This window comes from Ruditapes philippinarum, unplaced genomic scaffold (assembly GCF_026571515.1).
Source record: "Ruditapes philippinarum isolate M1 unplaced genomic scaffold, ASM2657151v2 ctg8191_1_1_1_1, whole genome shotgun sequence".
NCBI lineage: Eukaryota > Metazoa > Mollusca > Bivalvia > Venerida > Veneridae > Ruditapes > Ruditapes philippinarum.
The window spans coordinates 70,466-87,177 of record NW_026856629.1 but is presented as its reverse complement, the minus strand read 5'-3'; the positions used below and the strand labels follow the sequence as shown (position 1 = coordinate 87,177).

The 16,712-nt window shown below is 32.7% G+C and overlaps 2 protein-coding genes across 2 annotated transcripts; one reads left to right on the top strand and one right to left on the bottom strand.

Moving 5' to 3' along the window:
- The first annotated feature begins 1,437 nt into the window (after positions 1-1,437).
- Positions 1,438-5,486, top strand: LOC132747160 (uncharacterized). Its single transcript, XM_060736481.1, has 4 exons — positions 1,438-1,568; positions 2,030-2,301; positions 2,642-2,740; positions 3,342-5,486. Exons 2-4 carry the CDS (start codon positions 2,034-2,036, stop codon positions 4,109-4,111), a joined length of 1,137 nt encoding a protein of 378 aa, XP_060592464.1. The 5' UTR covers positions 1,438-1,568; positions 2,030-2,033; the 3' UTR covers positions 4,112-5,486.
- Positions 5,487-6,258: 772 nt separating this feature from the next.
- LOC132747159 (uncharacterized) lies at positions 6,259-12,370 on the bottom strand. The gene is made up of 3 exons (XM_060736479.1): positions 12,242-12,370; positions 10,567-10,673; positions 6,259-10,176 (listed from the first exon to the last, which is right to left on the bottom strand). The coding sequence occupies exons 2-3, from the start codon at positions 10,594-10,596 to the stop codon at positions 8,071-8,073; spliced, it is 2,136 nt and encodes a 711-aa protein (XP_060592462.1). The 5' UTR covers positions 10,597-10,673; positions 12,242-12,370; the 3' UTR covers positions 6,259-8,070.
- Positions 12,371-16,712: the final 4,342 nt, after the last annotated feature.

The following is a 16,712-nucleotide window of genomic DNA, read 5'->3' as shown; positions in this document are numbered from 1 at the left end:
AGCCGTAAAACTCTTCTTTTTCTATATGGTCAGCAAAATTTAACCTTCATTCAGGCGAGCAAATGCTGACCACTTAAATCAACAAAATATTTTACAAATAGAATCAGCAAAGAATAACTTTAATGAATAAAAATTATGGTTTTGATTGAATGGTTACCTAAAATTTCTTTGACCGTAACATAATCATTAAGCAATAAATTTGGGCTGAGTTTGGGTTATGCAGTACTTATTTTCAATTACCAATGAATAAAGGAATCATCATTCGGCTAATAAATTGATTGGATTGCAAAAATGAATCAATGACATATCTGATTGACCCCAAAAACGTGTGAAAACATTGTTTACACATGACATAAATTACTTAACATATTACGTAACAGAAGTATAGATCGATCAATTTAAAGTTTTATTACCCTTTAATCAGATTGAGATCGAATTGCATGGTGTGAAAACACAAATGACCCTCTTTGGATATATCACACAAAAAATAAATAAAATGTGGATCATTTGGCCGTAAATTTTACATACAGTTTATTAAGAATTAGCTCTAAACAGATTGTTTCTTTGTTTAGTTCATTAATGAATTAATTTAACGCTCTTTACATTCAGGAAAACATATTTTATAAAATATATTCACATAAATTTGTGAAAAACTGCTGATCAGCTAGATATTAATTCAATTTAATTTAAGGCCGTAAAACTTCTTATTCTATATGTTCGGCAAGTTTAACGCTCTTTACATGCAAGCGAGAAAAGGCTGACTATTAAGATATATAGAGAAAAATGATATTTTGCCGTGAAATTATTATTCATTTTATGTTGTCTGCAAAGTTAATATATTGTATTTAGTCATGTCAACGCAAAAATAAAATGCTGATCAATTTAAAGGGAAAGACAAGGTTAGAATAAAAACTTGATTTCAGAAAAAGTATACTATAAAAAATAAATCTGGAAATTTTCTGCCGCCAAATAATAATATTAAACGAATGATAACAAAATTTAAATCGCTAAATCATCGATTTCTACAAAATCAGTAAGCGCGGCCATGTTTGTGTATTGGCCGTATAAAAACAGGTGCGCGTGATGTCATTTCCCCACATCTTTAGTTTTATGATAAATCTAGTAGAACGTAGGGAAATATTTATATAATTAAGTATTGATTAGACAATTAAATTTTCACAGAAGGTAGAGAGGAGATTTTTTATGGTTCAAAATACGTAACAATATCAAAAAAAAAATGAATAAATAAAGAAACAAAAAAAAATCAACGTCTATACCCGTCGCACCACTGCACTTCAGGCCACTGATGCCCGATACTCCAAACAATGCTTTGTTCATTGAAGTCTCATCTTAATGTAATTAAACAATATTTCACAGATTTAATAAATACACATGTTATTATTTAACAAAGTTTCACAATAAAATAATGCAATTCTCCACTTTCCAATAGACCATAATCCTTTGCGGGCACAGTGACTTCCGGTTTACCGGTAGTAAATAAACCTGATCGTTTGATTGCCGCAGATAACAGTTAAAAATAATAATTCAGACTCAGAAAAGACGTAGAGGTGAGTTAAAAAGAATTTCTTAAAGATAAATTGATCATTACGAACAATGAAGAGATCTTCTCCTAGCCTATGATTTTTTAATCAGAACAAAATCGACTTGCGTTTGAGTTTAGGAGTGGGTGGGGTAATTGTTTTTAATTTGACAAGTATTGTCTGATTTAAGCTTCTTTTACGGGCTAAGCATACTTTTTTCAGGTAGTTTATGTAATATTTTGCCATTACTGTGCATATAATGATATTTTGATCCTATTTCATTTTTTGCAGAACCATTTTTTCTTAAAATCTGGATCCAAACTTGACAATTTATATACACCAGCAAACTATCAAAATATTTTGATGTATTTTTACTTTTAACATTATAATGTGTGTGCTCAAATAAACACTTGGGAAAAAAGATCTGGAACATTTAATTATGGTGCTTATTTAGATGTTATATATTACTACTTATTTCATACTTTCAGAGATATGGAGGGCCTTCCACGTTCACCTAAAATAGCTGGTGGATACAAAGGGTCTGTCGGTGCATATTGTTGTGTGCCAGGCTGTACTAATTCTCAAGGTCGATGCAACAGAAATGGTTTGAAACTATCCTTCTACAGTTTCCCTAAAGATGTCAAACAGAAGAAGATATGGCTAGACAGAATAAGGCGGGATGTAATTGATGAAAATGGAAAGATTGTTCCTTTTGAACCAAAATCTCATTCTCGAGTGTGCTCGGCTCATTTTGTTGGAGGTATAGATATTTTTGAAGTAAAATAAATCTTAAAAGCATTTTCTTACAACTACCTCAAATGCCTGTACTCGGAATCCTTTCCAAACTCAAAAAATAAATGTGCACCTCTTTTAGATTATATTAAAAAGCAATTTCAAAGCAGATAAAATACTTTCTATAAGCATATGCTACATATTAAAAATATAAATCTGCAGAGATTTTTTCAAATTTGAAGTAAGCAGAAATACTGAAGAGTGGCCACTGACAACTACCGCCAAGAAGGCACTTATTTTGGAACTGTCTTATAGCTAGTCTGCTTATTCAAAATTGAAATTAATAATTATTTAAAACTCTATTCTAGGATGTAGGTCACGCAGCCCTCACTCTGCTTCATTTATCCCAAGTATATTTCCAAGAAGCAGCACCAAGAAACGAGAAACAAAACGGTCACAGACAGCAGGTACCTCTTTATTTGAATTATCTCAAATTTATGTACATGTCCTCACATATTTTTGAAAAGTGATGTTGTTGGACCGTGTAATGATAGTGAAAGTGTAGAAAACAAAACAAATAACAATGTTTCCTGAAAATTATTGCCTTGTCATTGAAATATATTTTGAACTTGACTTAATGGAAAAGGGGAGCTATCTAACAAATACTTTAACTATAACTACTTGAATTAAGATCAGAAAACTTCATTTTCTGTAGTTCTAGCTTAATTTGAGAAACAAGTTTTTGCAACTTGAATTTATCACTTATAAGCTGGCTACCTGGAACTAACTGGTACAAGTGTCATATATGAAAACACTGTCAAGACTCAAAAGTGGCTCTAATCAATGATTCTAAGGTGAAGAAGACTACTGCAACCTACCATTTTGTTGATTAATTCGCATCTACATTTTGTTGCACTATGCCTGTTCAACATTTGCCAAAATTAGATGAATTTGGGACAGGCAAATAATAGTAGTGCATAAAGGTCTGTGAATAGACTGTTATTTGCTGTTATCATTATCTCACATGAAAAAATTAATTATTCAGTGCATATTTCTTTTCTCTTTAAGGTCATGCACATACTCCACCATTATCAAGTAAAAGAAAGCCTGTACCTGATTCACACACTGCAGAAAGACCTGGTCGACCTAAAGCACAAAGGAGTCTTAACTTTCCTGATGTCCCTTTAGATCATGACTATATTAAGACAAGTGCTGCCTCAGTAGACAGCTCTAACCAGGAAACAAAAATGATTGAATTGGAGAAAGAGAATGAACTTCTGAAGTCCAAACAGTTACGTCTGGAAAACATTAAAGATAATGATGACAAATTTCAATTTTACACTAGCTTGCCAAATTATGCTGTTTTTGCTGCATTGTGTAACTATCTTAAGCTACGTCTAGAAAGTACAGGTGTTAGTTATTGGAGAGGACAGTCAACCAGTAATTCCACTGAGTCTCCTTCGTGTGGTAGAGGGCCGGACAGAAAATTCACAATTGAAGAAGAAGTATTCATTGTGCTGGTGAAGTTGAAAACTGGAAATTTCAACGAAGACCTAGCCCACACATTTGACACCAGCGCAGCACACATTTCACGGTTATTCAGCACATGGATTAACATTTTGTGCACTGAATTCAAATTACTGTTTGAAATGCAAAGTAGTGAGGAAGAAAAAGCAGAGTGCTTTAGTAGTTTTGAGGAATTGAAAATCATAATAGACTGTACAGAACTTATGGTGCAAAGAGCTTCAAATTTAGATGCAAGGAAAAGGACTTTCTCAAACTATAAACATCATGATACTGTAAAATTCTTAGTAGGTCTTTCACCAAATAGCTGTTAATTATGTTTCAAAGGCTTGGGGAGGGAGATCTTCAGACAAACATATTACCTTGAATAGTGATACACTCATGAATGGATTAAGTTCTGGACAAACTGTCATGGCTGATCGTGGATTCAATATTAGTGGTGAACTTAAAAAGAAAGGTGTCAAGTTGTTGATTCCGGAATTCAAAGGACGTGATAGACCACAAATAACTAAGCAGGAGGCTAATAGATCGGAGTACATTTCAAAAGCAAGGATTCATGTGGAACGAGTAATACAAAGAATTAAATGCTTCTACCATTTGGAAAGAGTCATTCGACTAAATATGCAAGATTTGGTTGAGCAGATTTTTACAGTTTGTGCATATCTTGTAAACTTTCAAATGCCTATTATTCGCAGATGAGGCACAACTTGTAAACAGTCACAGCAAAAAGACATTTTCAAAATTTTCATGAAAATTGACACGATTCTGAGGCATGCTGCTTTAAAGCTTAGACCTCCAGATGAACTCTTGATAATTATGTACTAAGTAGAATGCTATACAAATCACAAAATAATAAATGACATGACATACATGTACCCAATAAATGATTGATTTTACATTATAATTTATTTATTACCATATTTCCATTTTACACTATAAGATATATGCACTTACGGCTAGTTTTATAGAATAAGGCGACATATAGGGATTACTTTCGGCAGGCGGCATCCCCTAAAGCTTGTCTGGAACATAACTCAAGCACTTTAAGTCAGATTGACTCCAAGCTTGGTATGCATGCTTTTCAATGACCCAAAGTGTAGTGATTTTTGAGTTATTGCCCTTTGTTAATTTTCATACTTTATTTTTTTCTGGGCCATTTCACATAAACTATAACAGCTATGGACATGAAACTTCAATGGATGATAGATCTCATTGAGAAGAAGAGTAGTGCACAAGAACCAGTACTCTGTTTGTCATGATTTTAGAGTTATTACCCTTTGTTAATAATTATACTATATTTTTGTCTGGGCCATTCTACTAAACAATAAGCTATTCAAGCTACATCAATCCTGATGTAACATTGTTACAATCAGTTCAAATGCCAGTAAAGTTCAAGGTACATGCACTTTGTAAGAGTGGTTTTTACAAATAATGTTTATTAAATGTGACGGCTATACTGTTCACAGGGCGACACATCCGACTCGCAGAGTTCTAGTTTATTTCATATTACACCTATATTTGCTAAATTAAGTTGGTTGAAAGAGCTGCTTGAAATTGGTAATTTTCTGTCTCTAATCGCCTTTCATAATTTTCATGAAAGTTGGTATTAATTATTTTAAAAGCATGAAGTTTTAACTTCTTCTACTTGGATAATAATCAGGCTATATAATTTTCATACTTTCAGTTAGAGCTGTCACCGATAAAGACAATATTGATGTATAATTGTATTGTTGATACATTTTTGTACATCATTAATCCATAAAAAATTAAAATAAATGGACAACTTTTACTCATTAATTAAATGTCAAGAAATTATTATTATAAAATTTACCCAAAATATATACAGAAGCAGTTATCTATGTCTAATATTATGATGTTGTTCTTTAGTGGAAATATTTCAAAGCGATGATGACAATTTTTTTATAAAATATGGTCTAGAAAAAAGTCATGCAATGAGCTTTTATAAACACGACACTGAAGAGATCATGTTTTTAACTGAAATCTTTTAAACACGACAGACAGTTATAGGTCATTATTGATATATCGGTTATAGTTGATATTTGTCATTCAATATTAATATATTTTGACATGCTTTGCACTGAATCAATGACAGCTCTACATTTAGTATATATTCATTTAACAGATAGTTATCACCATTTATTGGACGGCTCTTAAAGCTGTTAAGAAGCCTTACTTTCAGCCAAAGACTAGGAAAGTAATGTCATATAAATTTCCTAGAGAAAGAACAAACAATGATGTATGAAACAATTAATTTAATAGACATAAATTTGCATATATATCATATTACTATATTGAAATTCGCATCAGAACTTATGTATTATACAAGAATTATCTTTCATATCATAATATCAAATAGCAAGAAATATTTGACAGACAGCTGAGCAATACATTACATAGGTTTGATGTTATTTGTAATATATTTAATGCTTTTTAATTATCGAATAATAATTTAATATGCACTTAAGCCAGATAGGACATTTTGCTGGAAGTTAATTATGCTCTATAACAAGATGCCAATTATTTACCTGCACATATATCAAAAATTAAAAGAATTCTGTAATTTTAAACAACTTTAACCATTGATATTACTCTTTTTGTTATTTACACTTAAAACACATGTCAATCTTGTACACAAAAATTAAAAAATTTCCTCAATATGTAACCAAAATAGAATTCTGATGTAAACATCACAAAATCAATTTGAAAGAATTCAATTACTAGCACATAGCTATTTCCTTGATCTCCCTGATAAATAAATAAATAATAAGTGAAAGACATAACGGCATAAATAAGGACTAGACATGAAACAAAACCTATATGTTAGATACAGGTACTGCCTAATAGACATTGAATAAAAACAACAACATTTCAACCTCATACACATAACAAATATCATCAATTTTTATATATAGCATTGATTGGATCTTAATATTTGCCTTTTAATATACTTAATTGAATTAATTCAATAACTAAGATGATAAATAAAATTGCTAATCAAAGATTAAATGAATAATAAGTGAAAGACATACTGTAAGGCATAAATAAGGACTAGACATAAAATAAAACCTATGTTCTGCCTAAGAAACACATTGGAAAAAAAATCCAACATTTCTACCTCACAAACATAACAAATATCAATTCACTAGGGCTGTCACAAATGGAAATTTATGTATCGATATATCTAAAGGTAAATATTGAGTAAATATTGACAATACATCGATATATCGAACTAAGTAGTAAGTACAGTAATTTGAGTAAAAACTGTTTCATATGTGACATCTTTATTGAGACAAAATGGAGAGATATTTCCACAAGATAAGAAATAGATCTCGGACTGTATCGATATTTAAATTTTTACAGCCCTACAATTCACTTATGTACATGTAGTAATTGATTGAGTTTAAATGTTTGACATTTATATATTTGATTAAATAATTCAATTCCTAGCACATCTTTTTCAATGATAAATTTATATGTGAATCATACATAGGAAAGACATAACAGCATTTACACGATTGACTACAGTATATATAAAACAAAAACTATGGGAAAGTAAAAACAATCAATGACGTGAGAGTGAATAAGAACTGCATAATGAACAAGCAAGAGCTAACTAAGTAATGAACAATTTTGTTAGAGAAAATAAGAACTAACTCGTGTGTTTTCATATATACAAGAAATGCCTTAGGAACTCGGTGAATGTTCATTTCCTTTAAATATTAACAATCGGTACATGTTCCAACATGGAGCAAGTATAAATTGTATATTTTAGAATGTCTTTAATTCCTTGAGTCAAATATAAGCAACTATAATGCAGCCAATAGAAAAGTAATTTAACATGTTTGACTGTTTAGATTAAAACATTTATAGAGTATTATAAAAATATATGCTTTTAATGTTCATGCACATGATGCAGAGATATTCTATTGAGAAGTGTTCATTAGGATATTAAATCACAACAAGATCACTGTTCTTCAATGTTTACATTTTTCTCTTCAGATATTGGCTTTATATTCTCTTTTGATACATATCCGTATATATTCATTTTTAGAAAACGATATCACATTCCCGGACACATTCTGGACAATACCAGTTGTCGCCAGAATCTGCCCAATCTTGGTCATATTTGGCACAAGGCCAACACATCCAAACATCACAACCGCCACAATTTGGACAGTCACAGCCAACACTGGCATCAGAATTATCTGGAGCAATATTGTCTTCTGGTAAACGTTTCTTACATGAAGCACATCTATATTCTGTCACTGTTTCTGCCAATATTAAATGAGCTGAGGTTTTTTTTTTTAGTAACTAATGTATTAGTTGAGGGAATGATTAATTGAGTTTGGGATTCTGGAATGCTTTTCACTAAACAATCTTTACTGCTAGTGGCATTTAATCTCTTCCTTTTCTCAGGCTGGAATTCATCTGTTGAATTTTGATGAGCATTTAGGGGTGTGGCTATATAGGTCATTTCATGTGATGGGTCAGTACTTGCAGCCACTAAAACTTGTGAACTTGCACAGGTTTCTTTGAGCAATAGCTTGGGAATGATGTATGTCTTAAAGAACTCCTTACATGATGGGACAAGTTTGTTCATAAAGAACTCCTCATTGTAGTCAATATTGATTGTGACAAAGTCGCGGGTTGTCCAAACTACTAAAACACATTTCTTCACATGGGCGATACCCATCAACCCCTGTACCTGTGCATAATATCCATCAGGTGAATTCTGCTTTAACTTACAGCAACCATTTTCCATCTCAAGGTATTTAATTTTCCCCTCAGAAATTCCTTCTTTCACAGTCAGCATTCTGGCATTAAATGGACACTTTATTTCCAGAAGTACAGGTTCATGGCAGTCGCATGTTATTATACCATCTGGACTACCTCTAATGAATGTACAATCACTGTATACCATAAGTCCATGCTCTACTACTTGTAATTTTTTATGATGTTGTCCAACTTTGTTCACATAAGCTTGTCTAGCTTTACTTTCATTCTTTATTCCCCATTTTATAGCTGGAACATTTTTCAGTCTATTTTGTTTTGGATATAATATTTCATTTGTCAATGAAGAACAGCTCTTCACTTTAGTAGAACTTGTTACTTTTATCACAGACGCAAACCTGGTGGCAGTAATTGCACCTCTTCTTTGAATATGCCACTCTAGGTTATCTGACTGACCTTTGGTCATACTGTCAACTTCTTTTATATCTATATCCATATTTGCTGCTTGTACAAATAAATCCTCGCATGCCAAGGTGAAACCACTGTCGTCAACACTACCAAATTCTTTAGTAACAAGTTGAGTTATTGACACAGGTGTAGTTTTGACATCCACTTTCTTCGCGGGGATGATAGCTTCACTGTCATGGGGCAATGAATTGGGCAATTCACTAAATATCTGCAAGGACTGGGATTCAGTACCAGAAGGTTTGAACCTATTGCAGTTCATACCATCAATAGCATGGCAGTACTGGCCAGTTGGATGAAATGCTTCAATTAAAGCGGCACGTAAATAAGTCACTTGATCATATGAAGGAGGCTGTTGTTTCATAACTTTCTGACCATAATCATCCACAGTTCTTCTAATCGATCCTTTCTTACCTATTTTTAAGTCCTGAAAAACTGTAGCCTCAACTTTACTCCCCTTTGGGTCTGACCATTGACAAAGTGTGTCGGTACATGAAGGACCTTCTAATGCACCCGTGGCTTGTAGTTCACAAATTTTGAACAGTACTGCCCCAATATGGCCGCATCTCTCACTCTTCCCAACAGTACAAGTACAAAATCCGCCATATGGTTCCCCCAAATACTTGTCAATAACAACATACACCAGTTTAATTTCATCTTGATTTGTTGATTGGGATGGATTACACTGAGCTTTAATGATTGTAAAGTTGTCTGAACCACTTTCATCATTGTATGTAATGGAATGTACAAACTGCTGTAAAGCATAAGGGCGTGAAATTTTGTATGTCCTTGCATCACTGGTATTTAATACATCAGCATTTATCAAGTACTTCTTCACTATAGACTCTTCAATGTCTGGTAAGTATGAAATGTCCTTTTTCCAGCTGTTTAGCCGACACATGTATGCTGGAGTAATGTTATGTAACTCCTCTCTTTGAGCATCAGTGAGATGTTTGGTAGAACTTTTAACACCATTTACTGACTGCAAATGTCCTGTTGTTGAAATTCCCAAAATATGACACAGGAGTACAATGCGCGCCTTCTTAGGGAGCTTAACATCCACATTGTTTTCTTTACATAGTTTCTTAAGTTGTTCATTTTTCAAGTTTGCAACACTGTTGTAGTCTCTGATGTTTTCTTTACCAACTAATGATTCTATACCCTGAAAAATAAAGAAAAAATAAATTATAACCTTTATTTGATAAGATAGTATGTGATTTAAACATTAATCCTTTAAATATGTAAAATGCTCACCTTTAAGTAAAGTATTTCTATAGCAGAAATCTGTTAAAATCTTAAATAATCTTACTTTGTATGTCTTGTTTCACGAGTTGTTTGGAATAAGAAAATGCACAGAGTGTTTGGGAAACTCCATTCTCTACTACAGGTCCAGTAAAGTGTGTCATCTCTTTTTAATGGCTCCTTGTATTTACGCTAACAAGTGAGTCATGACAACAGAAATAAATGGATATGTTCTGTTCATGTACTTCTTTCATTTATATATAACATATTTTCAATTGTCATGTCATGGAATGCTGTGGAAATTACTTACAGGTTTGTTTATAATCCCATGCTTTGTCATGGCTCCAGCTAAAGTAGATCCAGCTTAAGTTACCAGACATATATTCACCACATTACAATATCATTGCAGAGATTAGTCTGAAAAAGAAAAAAAGTAAGAAAAAATGAGACGGTTGCACAGATATTTGATATTCAAAAGGTACATTTTCATATATACATGTACAATGTAACGTGACATTATATGCCACACCTTATTTTAATATAAAAATCATGAAACAGAGCCAAAAATTGCATTTATATATCACAGGTAGATTATTATTTGCCTTATAAAGAAATAAACTGATTAACTTCGGTTCTCAGTGTGTGGGGCACATGTAAGCTAAAATTAATATTTTGTGAGATGGAACTTATACAAGTGTTTTTAAAACAAAGGAAATAACCTAATCAGAGACATATAACCATATGATATATGCCTTACTGACTTATTTCTTATATAAAGAAACCTATAGTATACTTGAAATTCTGAGAGCTGTGATATTTTTCTTATTCGGTCTCTCCATGTCAATCAATAATCAAATATTACAGATGGAATGATGCTACTATTTCATGCATAACTATTTTTTCAAATGCACCCACACATCAAAAATAAAGATTACAATAACCAAACCCCTTCATTTACCCCCCTTATAAACCACTGGAATAGTGATCCTTATTGATAACATAATTGGACCACTCTTACATTATAAGGAGGCGTATGTCCAAGGAAAAGAGTCAACTTGGCCCTATACCAACTTGGCACAGGTCAACTCGGCCCACTTTTCAAAATATATATAACGTATTAACTTTGCTTTGCATGTTGTTAAGGTAAATGAATGATTATTTTATAATTAAACATTGTACTTCTGCCGAAATAATGTATATTTAGAAAAAAGTTGTATATATTTCAACACATTGTTTGACACTGAAGGTATTTAAATTTACGGTTAAACCTACCACGAGTCAGAAATACAGTGATAGACGCAATCGGTTATATTTACTCACAATTCTACTGACAAGAAAAGCCTGCCTGCTAGTTCGGAAACTGTCAATCCGTGTATTATAAATAATTACAATAAATAGTGATAACACAAACCTAAATATTAATAATTGAAAAGTGGGACCAGTTGACCCATGCCGAGCTGACTCTGGGGTCGAGTACATTTGAGGACAAAGCTGACCAGGATTCTTGACTCGAAATCATGCCAAACCATAGAACTTTACTCTAACTGCCCAGGGCCTTATGCAAGTTATATAAATTATATTTTCTTTTACCTTTGTCTATTTTGACATTTATTTTGATGAATTTAAGTTAGTTATTTGCTTTAGATGTTCTTTGTTGTATATCTGATAGGTCCAAGATAGTCTACTTATTGTTCCACCACAATAACTCGCTGTCTTGGTGGATTTTATTTGTTACCCAGGCAATCTCCTAGATTAAACCCCGGTGTATATTTGAAGTAGAATATCTTCTATATAATTAAATAGAGGAAACGAAATGAACCTAATATATACTTCTGGACTAATCCAGGATATAGCCGTTACCCCACCCACTTGCAGAAAATTTTAACCGACGCTTTTTGGGCTATTTTTTATCATTTAGACACACACAAAAAATTGGAATACAAAAATATTATAAATGTTATCAATAACAATCGTTGTTTTCATACCTGACTCTCTATTTAGTCTGTATTTTACATAATTTGTGTTGATAATCTATCTCGATTTCTTACACTTTCGTCTACCTGAAGTAAACCGGAAGTCACTACGCCGCAAAGGATTATGGGCTATTGGAATAAAGAGAATTAAATAAACGAACGCACCAACGAATAATTGGCTGTTAATTATTGAACGGCGATAATTATCATTATTGTGAAAATCCTACTAAAACGTGTTCTTAATAGTACATGTAATTAATTTTTTGCAGTTTGATTCTGATTTTCAAATTTAAAGGTGTGAACATATGTTATAATTGATGTACACATTTCAAAAATATAAGCAACTCTTTTGAAAAGTAAATTTTTAACATGTCTGTCAACGTATGATGCTGCCGGCGTAATCGTAGCCTAATATGAAATGCAGGCAAAACATTTTTATTGGCTGCTCAAAAATCTAATTTGCATAATTTATTCACACAACTGCTGGTTCTTTCTACTTATGTCTAATACTGTGCATTGTCCATTTTAATTGATCCTTATTTGCACCTACTGTTCCTGTCACACTGTGTACTGACGATTTTTATTGCTCCTTGTATGCCTCTGTGCCGACAGACCTTTTGATCATGCACAATGTTGCCCTGATTGGTTAATTACCCTTGTCAAATATTCTAATGACGAAATAGACATCTATTTTTTTACGCTTCATCGGTGACCTGAATGACCTCAGGAGAAATTAAGTGCCACACCGTCGAATTATGCTGTAAATGACAGCATGTCATAAAATAGCAACATATTTTTTTCAGCAACCAATAATCATTTTAAATATTAAGTAGATTTATGATTTTTTTTGTTTTATTGGATTAAATTTACGGTAGTAGAAATGCGTATCTGTGTGGGAAAGGAATTGGGTAAGTAGATAACGTGGAAAAATGTTATAGGGAACTGGATAAACCCGAGAATATGCGTACATTGTAATAACAGGGGAATGGGCAATCTTTTGCTGTTGGTACCAGTTTTGACTGGGTGCCTAAATAACCTAACGGGCAGTTTTGTTTTCTTACGATATTAGTCTGGCTGCCGAATTTCCTGCGCCATTCTCACCATTCTCATTTTTAGCGTCAATGGCGGAAAATCGCGTCCTCAGTAGATCTTTGCATATTGGATTTAGTTGATATTTTACGCTGAAAAAAAGATACATGACCGGCGATGTACCCTATTCGGACAGTTTGTCTAGCGAAAATTAAGTACAAAATAAAAGGATATATCGTCAATTCATAGTACCCAAATTAAATTAATGGTTATCTTTGAAAATTAAGCAGTCATTGCTTAAATCATGTGGTGGGATCATCATCAAGCTTGAAAATCGGACAAATGATAATTAATGTCGCGGTGTCTTCAATTAATTAATTAAAGCAATTCAGTTCCATATGATGTTTTCATAAATAATATATAATGTACGCAATAAGATTAATAAGTTCTTCACCAAGATATATTTCAGTTGTACCAGCGTGTACAACTAACCGGAAGTGGGTGTAACACGTCACAATCTCGGTCTCGTCTGTCTCGCGAGAATGACAGAACGCCAAAATGGCGGCGCCCATGAACTTATTTCTCAAGTAAAAAGTAGTGTCTTAAAACACGAATTTCTCACTTATAGGGTTGATGTCAACAGAAAAACTGTCATGGTACCTCTTTTTAAATGATGAATATTTATATTAGACAGACATCAATCCATCCATTCCTATTCCTTTAATATTAATTCAAATTGAAGCCGTAAAACTCTTCTTTTTCTATATGGTCAGCAAATTTAACCTTCATTCATTCATTCATTCATTCATTCATTCATTCATTCATTCATTCATTCATTCATTCATTCATTCATGCATTCATTCATTCAGTCATTCAGTCATTCAGTCATTCACTCACTCACTCACTCACTCACTCACTCACTCATTCACTCATTCACTCATTCACTCATTCATTCATTGCATGATTACTTTGAATTTTTGAGACCGTACCATAATCATTTAGCTGTAAAGTTGGGCGGGGTTAGGCTTATGCAGTTCTTATTTTCAATTACCAATGAATTCGGCTAATAAATTGATTGGAATGCAAAATGAATCAATGACATATATCTGATTGGCCCCATATGTATGTTCACACCCCAAAATCTTGTGAAAACATTCCATCAATTAAGTTTTATTACCCTTTAATCAGATTGAGATCGAATTGCATGGTGTGAAAAACACAAATGACCATCTTTGGATATATCACACAAAAACATAAATAAAATGTGGATCAATTAGCCGTAAATTTTACATACAGTTTACGAAGGAAATTAGCTCTTAAAAGATTGTTTCTTTGTTTAGTTCATTAATTAATTAATTTAACGCCTTTAAATTCAGGAAAACATATTTTTATTAAATCATGCCGACCATTTAAATTTGTGAAAAACTGCTGATCACCTAGATATTAATTCAATTTTATTTAAGGCCGTAAAACTTCTTATTCTATATGTTCGGTAAAGTTAACGCTCTTTACATGCAAGCGAGAAAGATGTACAGAGAAAAATGATATTTTGCCGTGAAAATATTATTCATTTTATGTTGTCTGCAAAGTTAATATATTGTATTAAGTCATGTCAACGATTAAATTTAGTACAAAAATAAAATGCTGATCAATTTAATATTAATTTAAATTGATAAAAGCCGTAAAACTCTTCTTTTTCTATATGATCAGCAAATTTAACCTTCATTCAGGCGAGCAAATGCTGACCACTTAAATATATAGTGAAAATGCTGATTAGGTAGATATATAGAGAAAATTGATATTTTGCAATGAAATTGATATTTATTTTAAACTGTCTGCAAAGTTAATATATTGTATTGTCATGTCGATCATTGAATTTTGTAAAATAAAAAAATGTATTTTCGAAATTATGAACAAATAATATATTTTTTTAATATGTTGAAAAATATCTAAAGTGTGTGTATCACCTTACCTGTAATTGGTAAGTATATTTTACCTTTTCGTCATGTCGAATTTTAGCTTTTAAAATTGTCAAAACATTTTCAATCTATTTCATTTTAGTTTTAAAATGTGCACATGAATAACCCTTTGAGAATGTTGTAGGAAACTAATATTTAACTCGATGTGCAGATACAGTACGAAATTCATTCATTCATTCATTCATTCATTCATTCATTCATTCATTCATTCATTCATTCATTCATTCATTCATTACCGTATCAATCACTTGAATGTAAAATTGGGATGGGTTTAGCTTATGCAGTTCTTATTTTCAATTACCAATGAATAAAGGAATTCTCATGCTGCTGCTGCTGCTGCTGCTGCTGCTGCTGCTGCTGCTGCTGCTGCTGCTGCTGCTGCTGCTGCTGCTGCTGCTGCTGCTGCTGCTGCTGCTGCTGCTGCTGCTGCTGCTGCTGCTGCTGCTGCTGCTGCTGCTGCTGCTGCTGCTGCTGCTGCTGCTGCTGCTGCTGCTGCTGATGATGATGATGATGATGATGATGATGAAGATGTAGCTGTTGTGTATACATGTATTCATAATGCATTTAAGATTGGTATTGACACATATATGTTATATATGTATTTCAATCAATGTCTTACATTAGAATGTTTGAGGCTGCACTATGTACACAAGTCGATCAGTAATAACTATCATGTTCAATTTGTAGTGTTATTAAGAAAAATGCCTCGTCGTCAAAAAATGGGGAGATTACGACAACTTAACTCCTTTACAACAGAACTCCTTTACCGCAGCAACCCTTTAATCAAGAACAACTGGCTTATTTGTTAAGCCGCTTTATATTTTATCGACAACATATAAGAATACACCTTAAGGCATATAACTTAACGGACCCCTGTAGCGTTGAATGCCATATATATCGAACACTCGTAGACGCTGTCTTTATCTGATCGCGATCATTCAGGCGCTTTAACTACCTCACTCTTGACATTCATAAATATCAGGTATCCGAAGGTGCTGACTTAATTTGATCGGGGTCATAAGGCGCTTTGATCGCATTACCTCGATCAGAACAAGCGTCTACAAGATAAAGAATCAGGTTCAACATTTCAAAGTTATCTCTTGAAATACAAATGACCAAAATTGCGGAATTGCATTGTTAGAAATCAAGTCGCAACTTTTCGGCCCTTTTCGTCAGTCTTCGAATAAGGACCTCGTCGAATATCAAGAATATACCGAACGGATACGGTGTTTCGGTTTAATCTATGAAAAGAAACTAAACATGTAAACAAATTGTAATTAATTGCTTGGAGTCGTTGACATTTTTTTAAATATATAAAGTAAAATACCATCTTAAATAAGTAAATTCATAGAAAAAATAAAAACACTACTTACTGAAATAGATGACTGGACTAAAGCATACGGTTTCTTAATAAAATCTATCAAAAAGCAAATTATATTTATAGAAAAACAAAGAAATGGTAGCGAAAACATCCA

What these genes read in the sequence shown, in the direction of transcription:
- LOC132747159 (XM_060736479.1), bottom strand. Translation starts at nt 10,596, where the DNA reads ATGACAAAGCATGGGATTATAAACAAACCT. An exon ending in ATGGGATTATAAACAAACCT is followed by an intron (nt 10,177 to 10,566) that starts GTAAGTAATTTC and finishes TTTATTTTTCAG; the next exon opens with GGTATAGAATCATTAGTTGG.
- LOC132747160 (XM_060736481.1), top strand. Translation starts at nt 2,034, where the DNA reads ATGGAGGGCCTTCCACGTTCACCTAAAATAGCTGGTGGATACAAAGGG. An exon ending in CTCGGCTCATTTTGTTGGAG is followed by an intron (nt 2,302 to 2,641) that starts GTATAGATATTT and finishes ACTCTATTCTAG; the next exon opens with GATGTAGGTCACGCAGCCCT. An exon ending in AAAACGGTCACAGACAGCAG is followed by an intron (nt 2,741 to 3,341) that starts GTACCTCTTTAT and finishes TTTCTCTTTAAG; the next exon opens with GTCATGCACATACTCCACCA.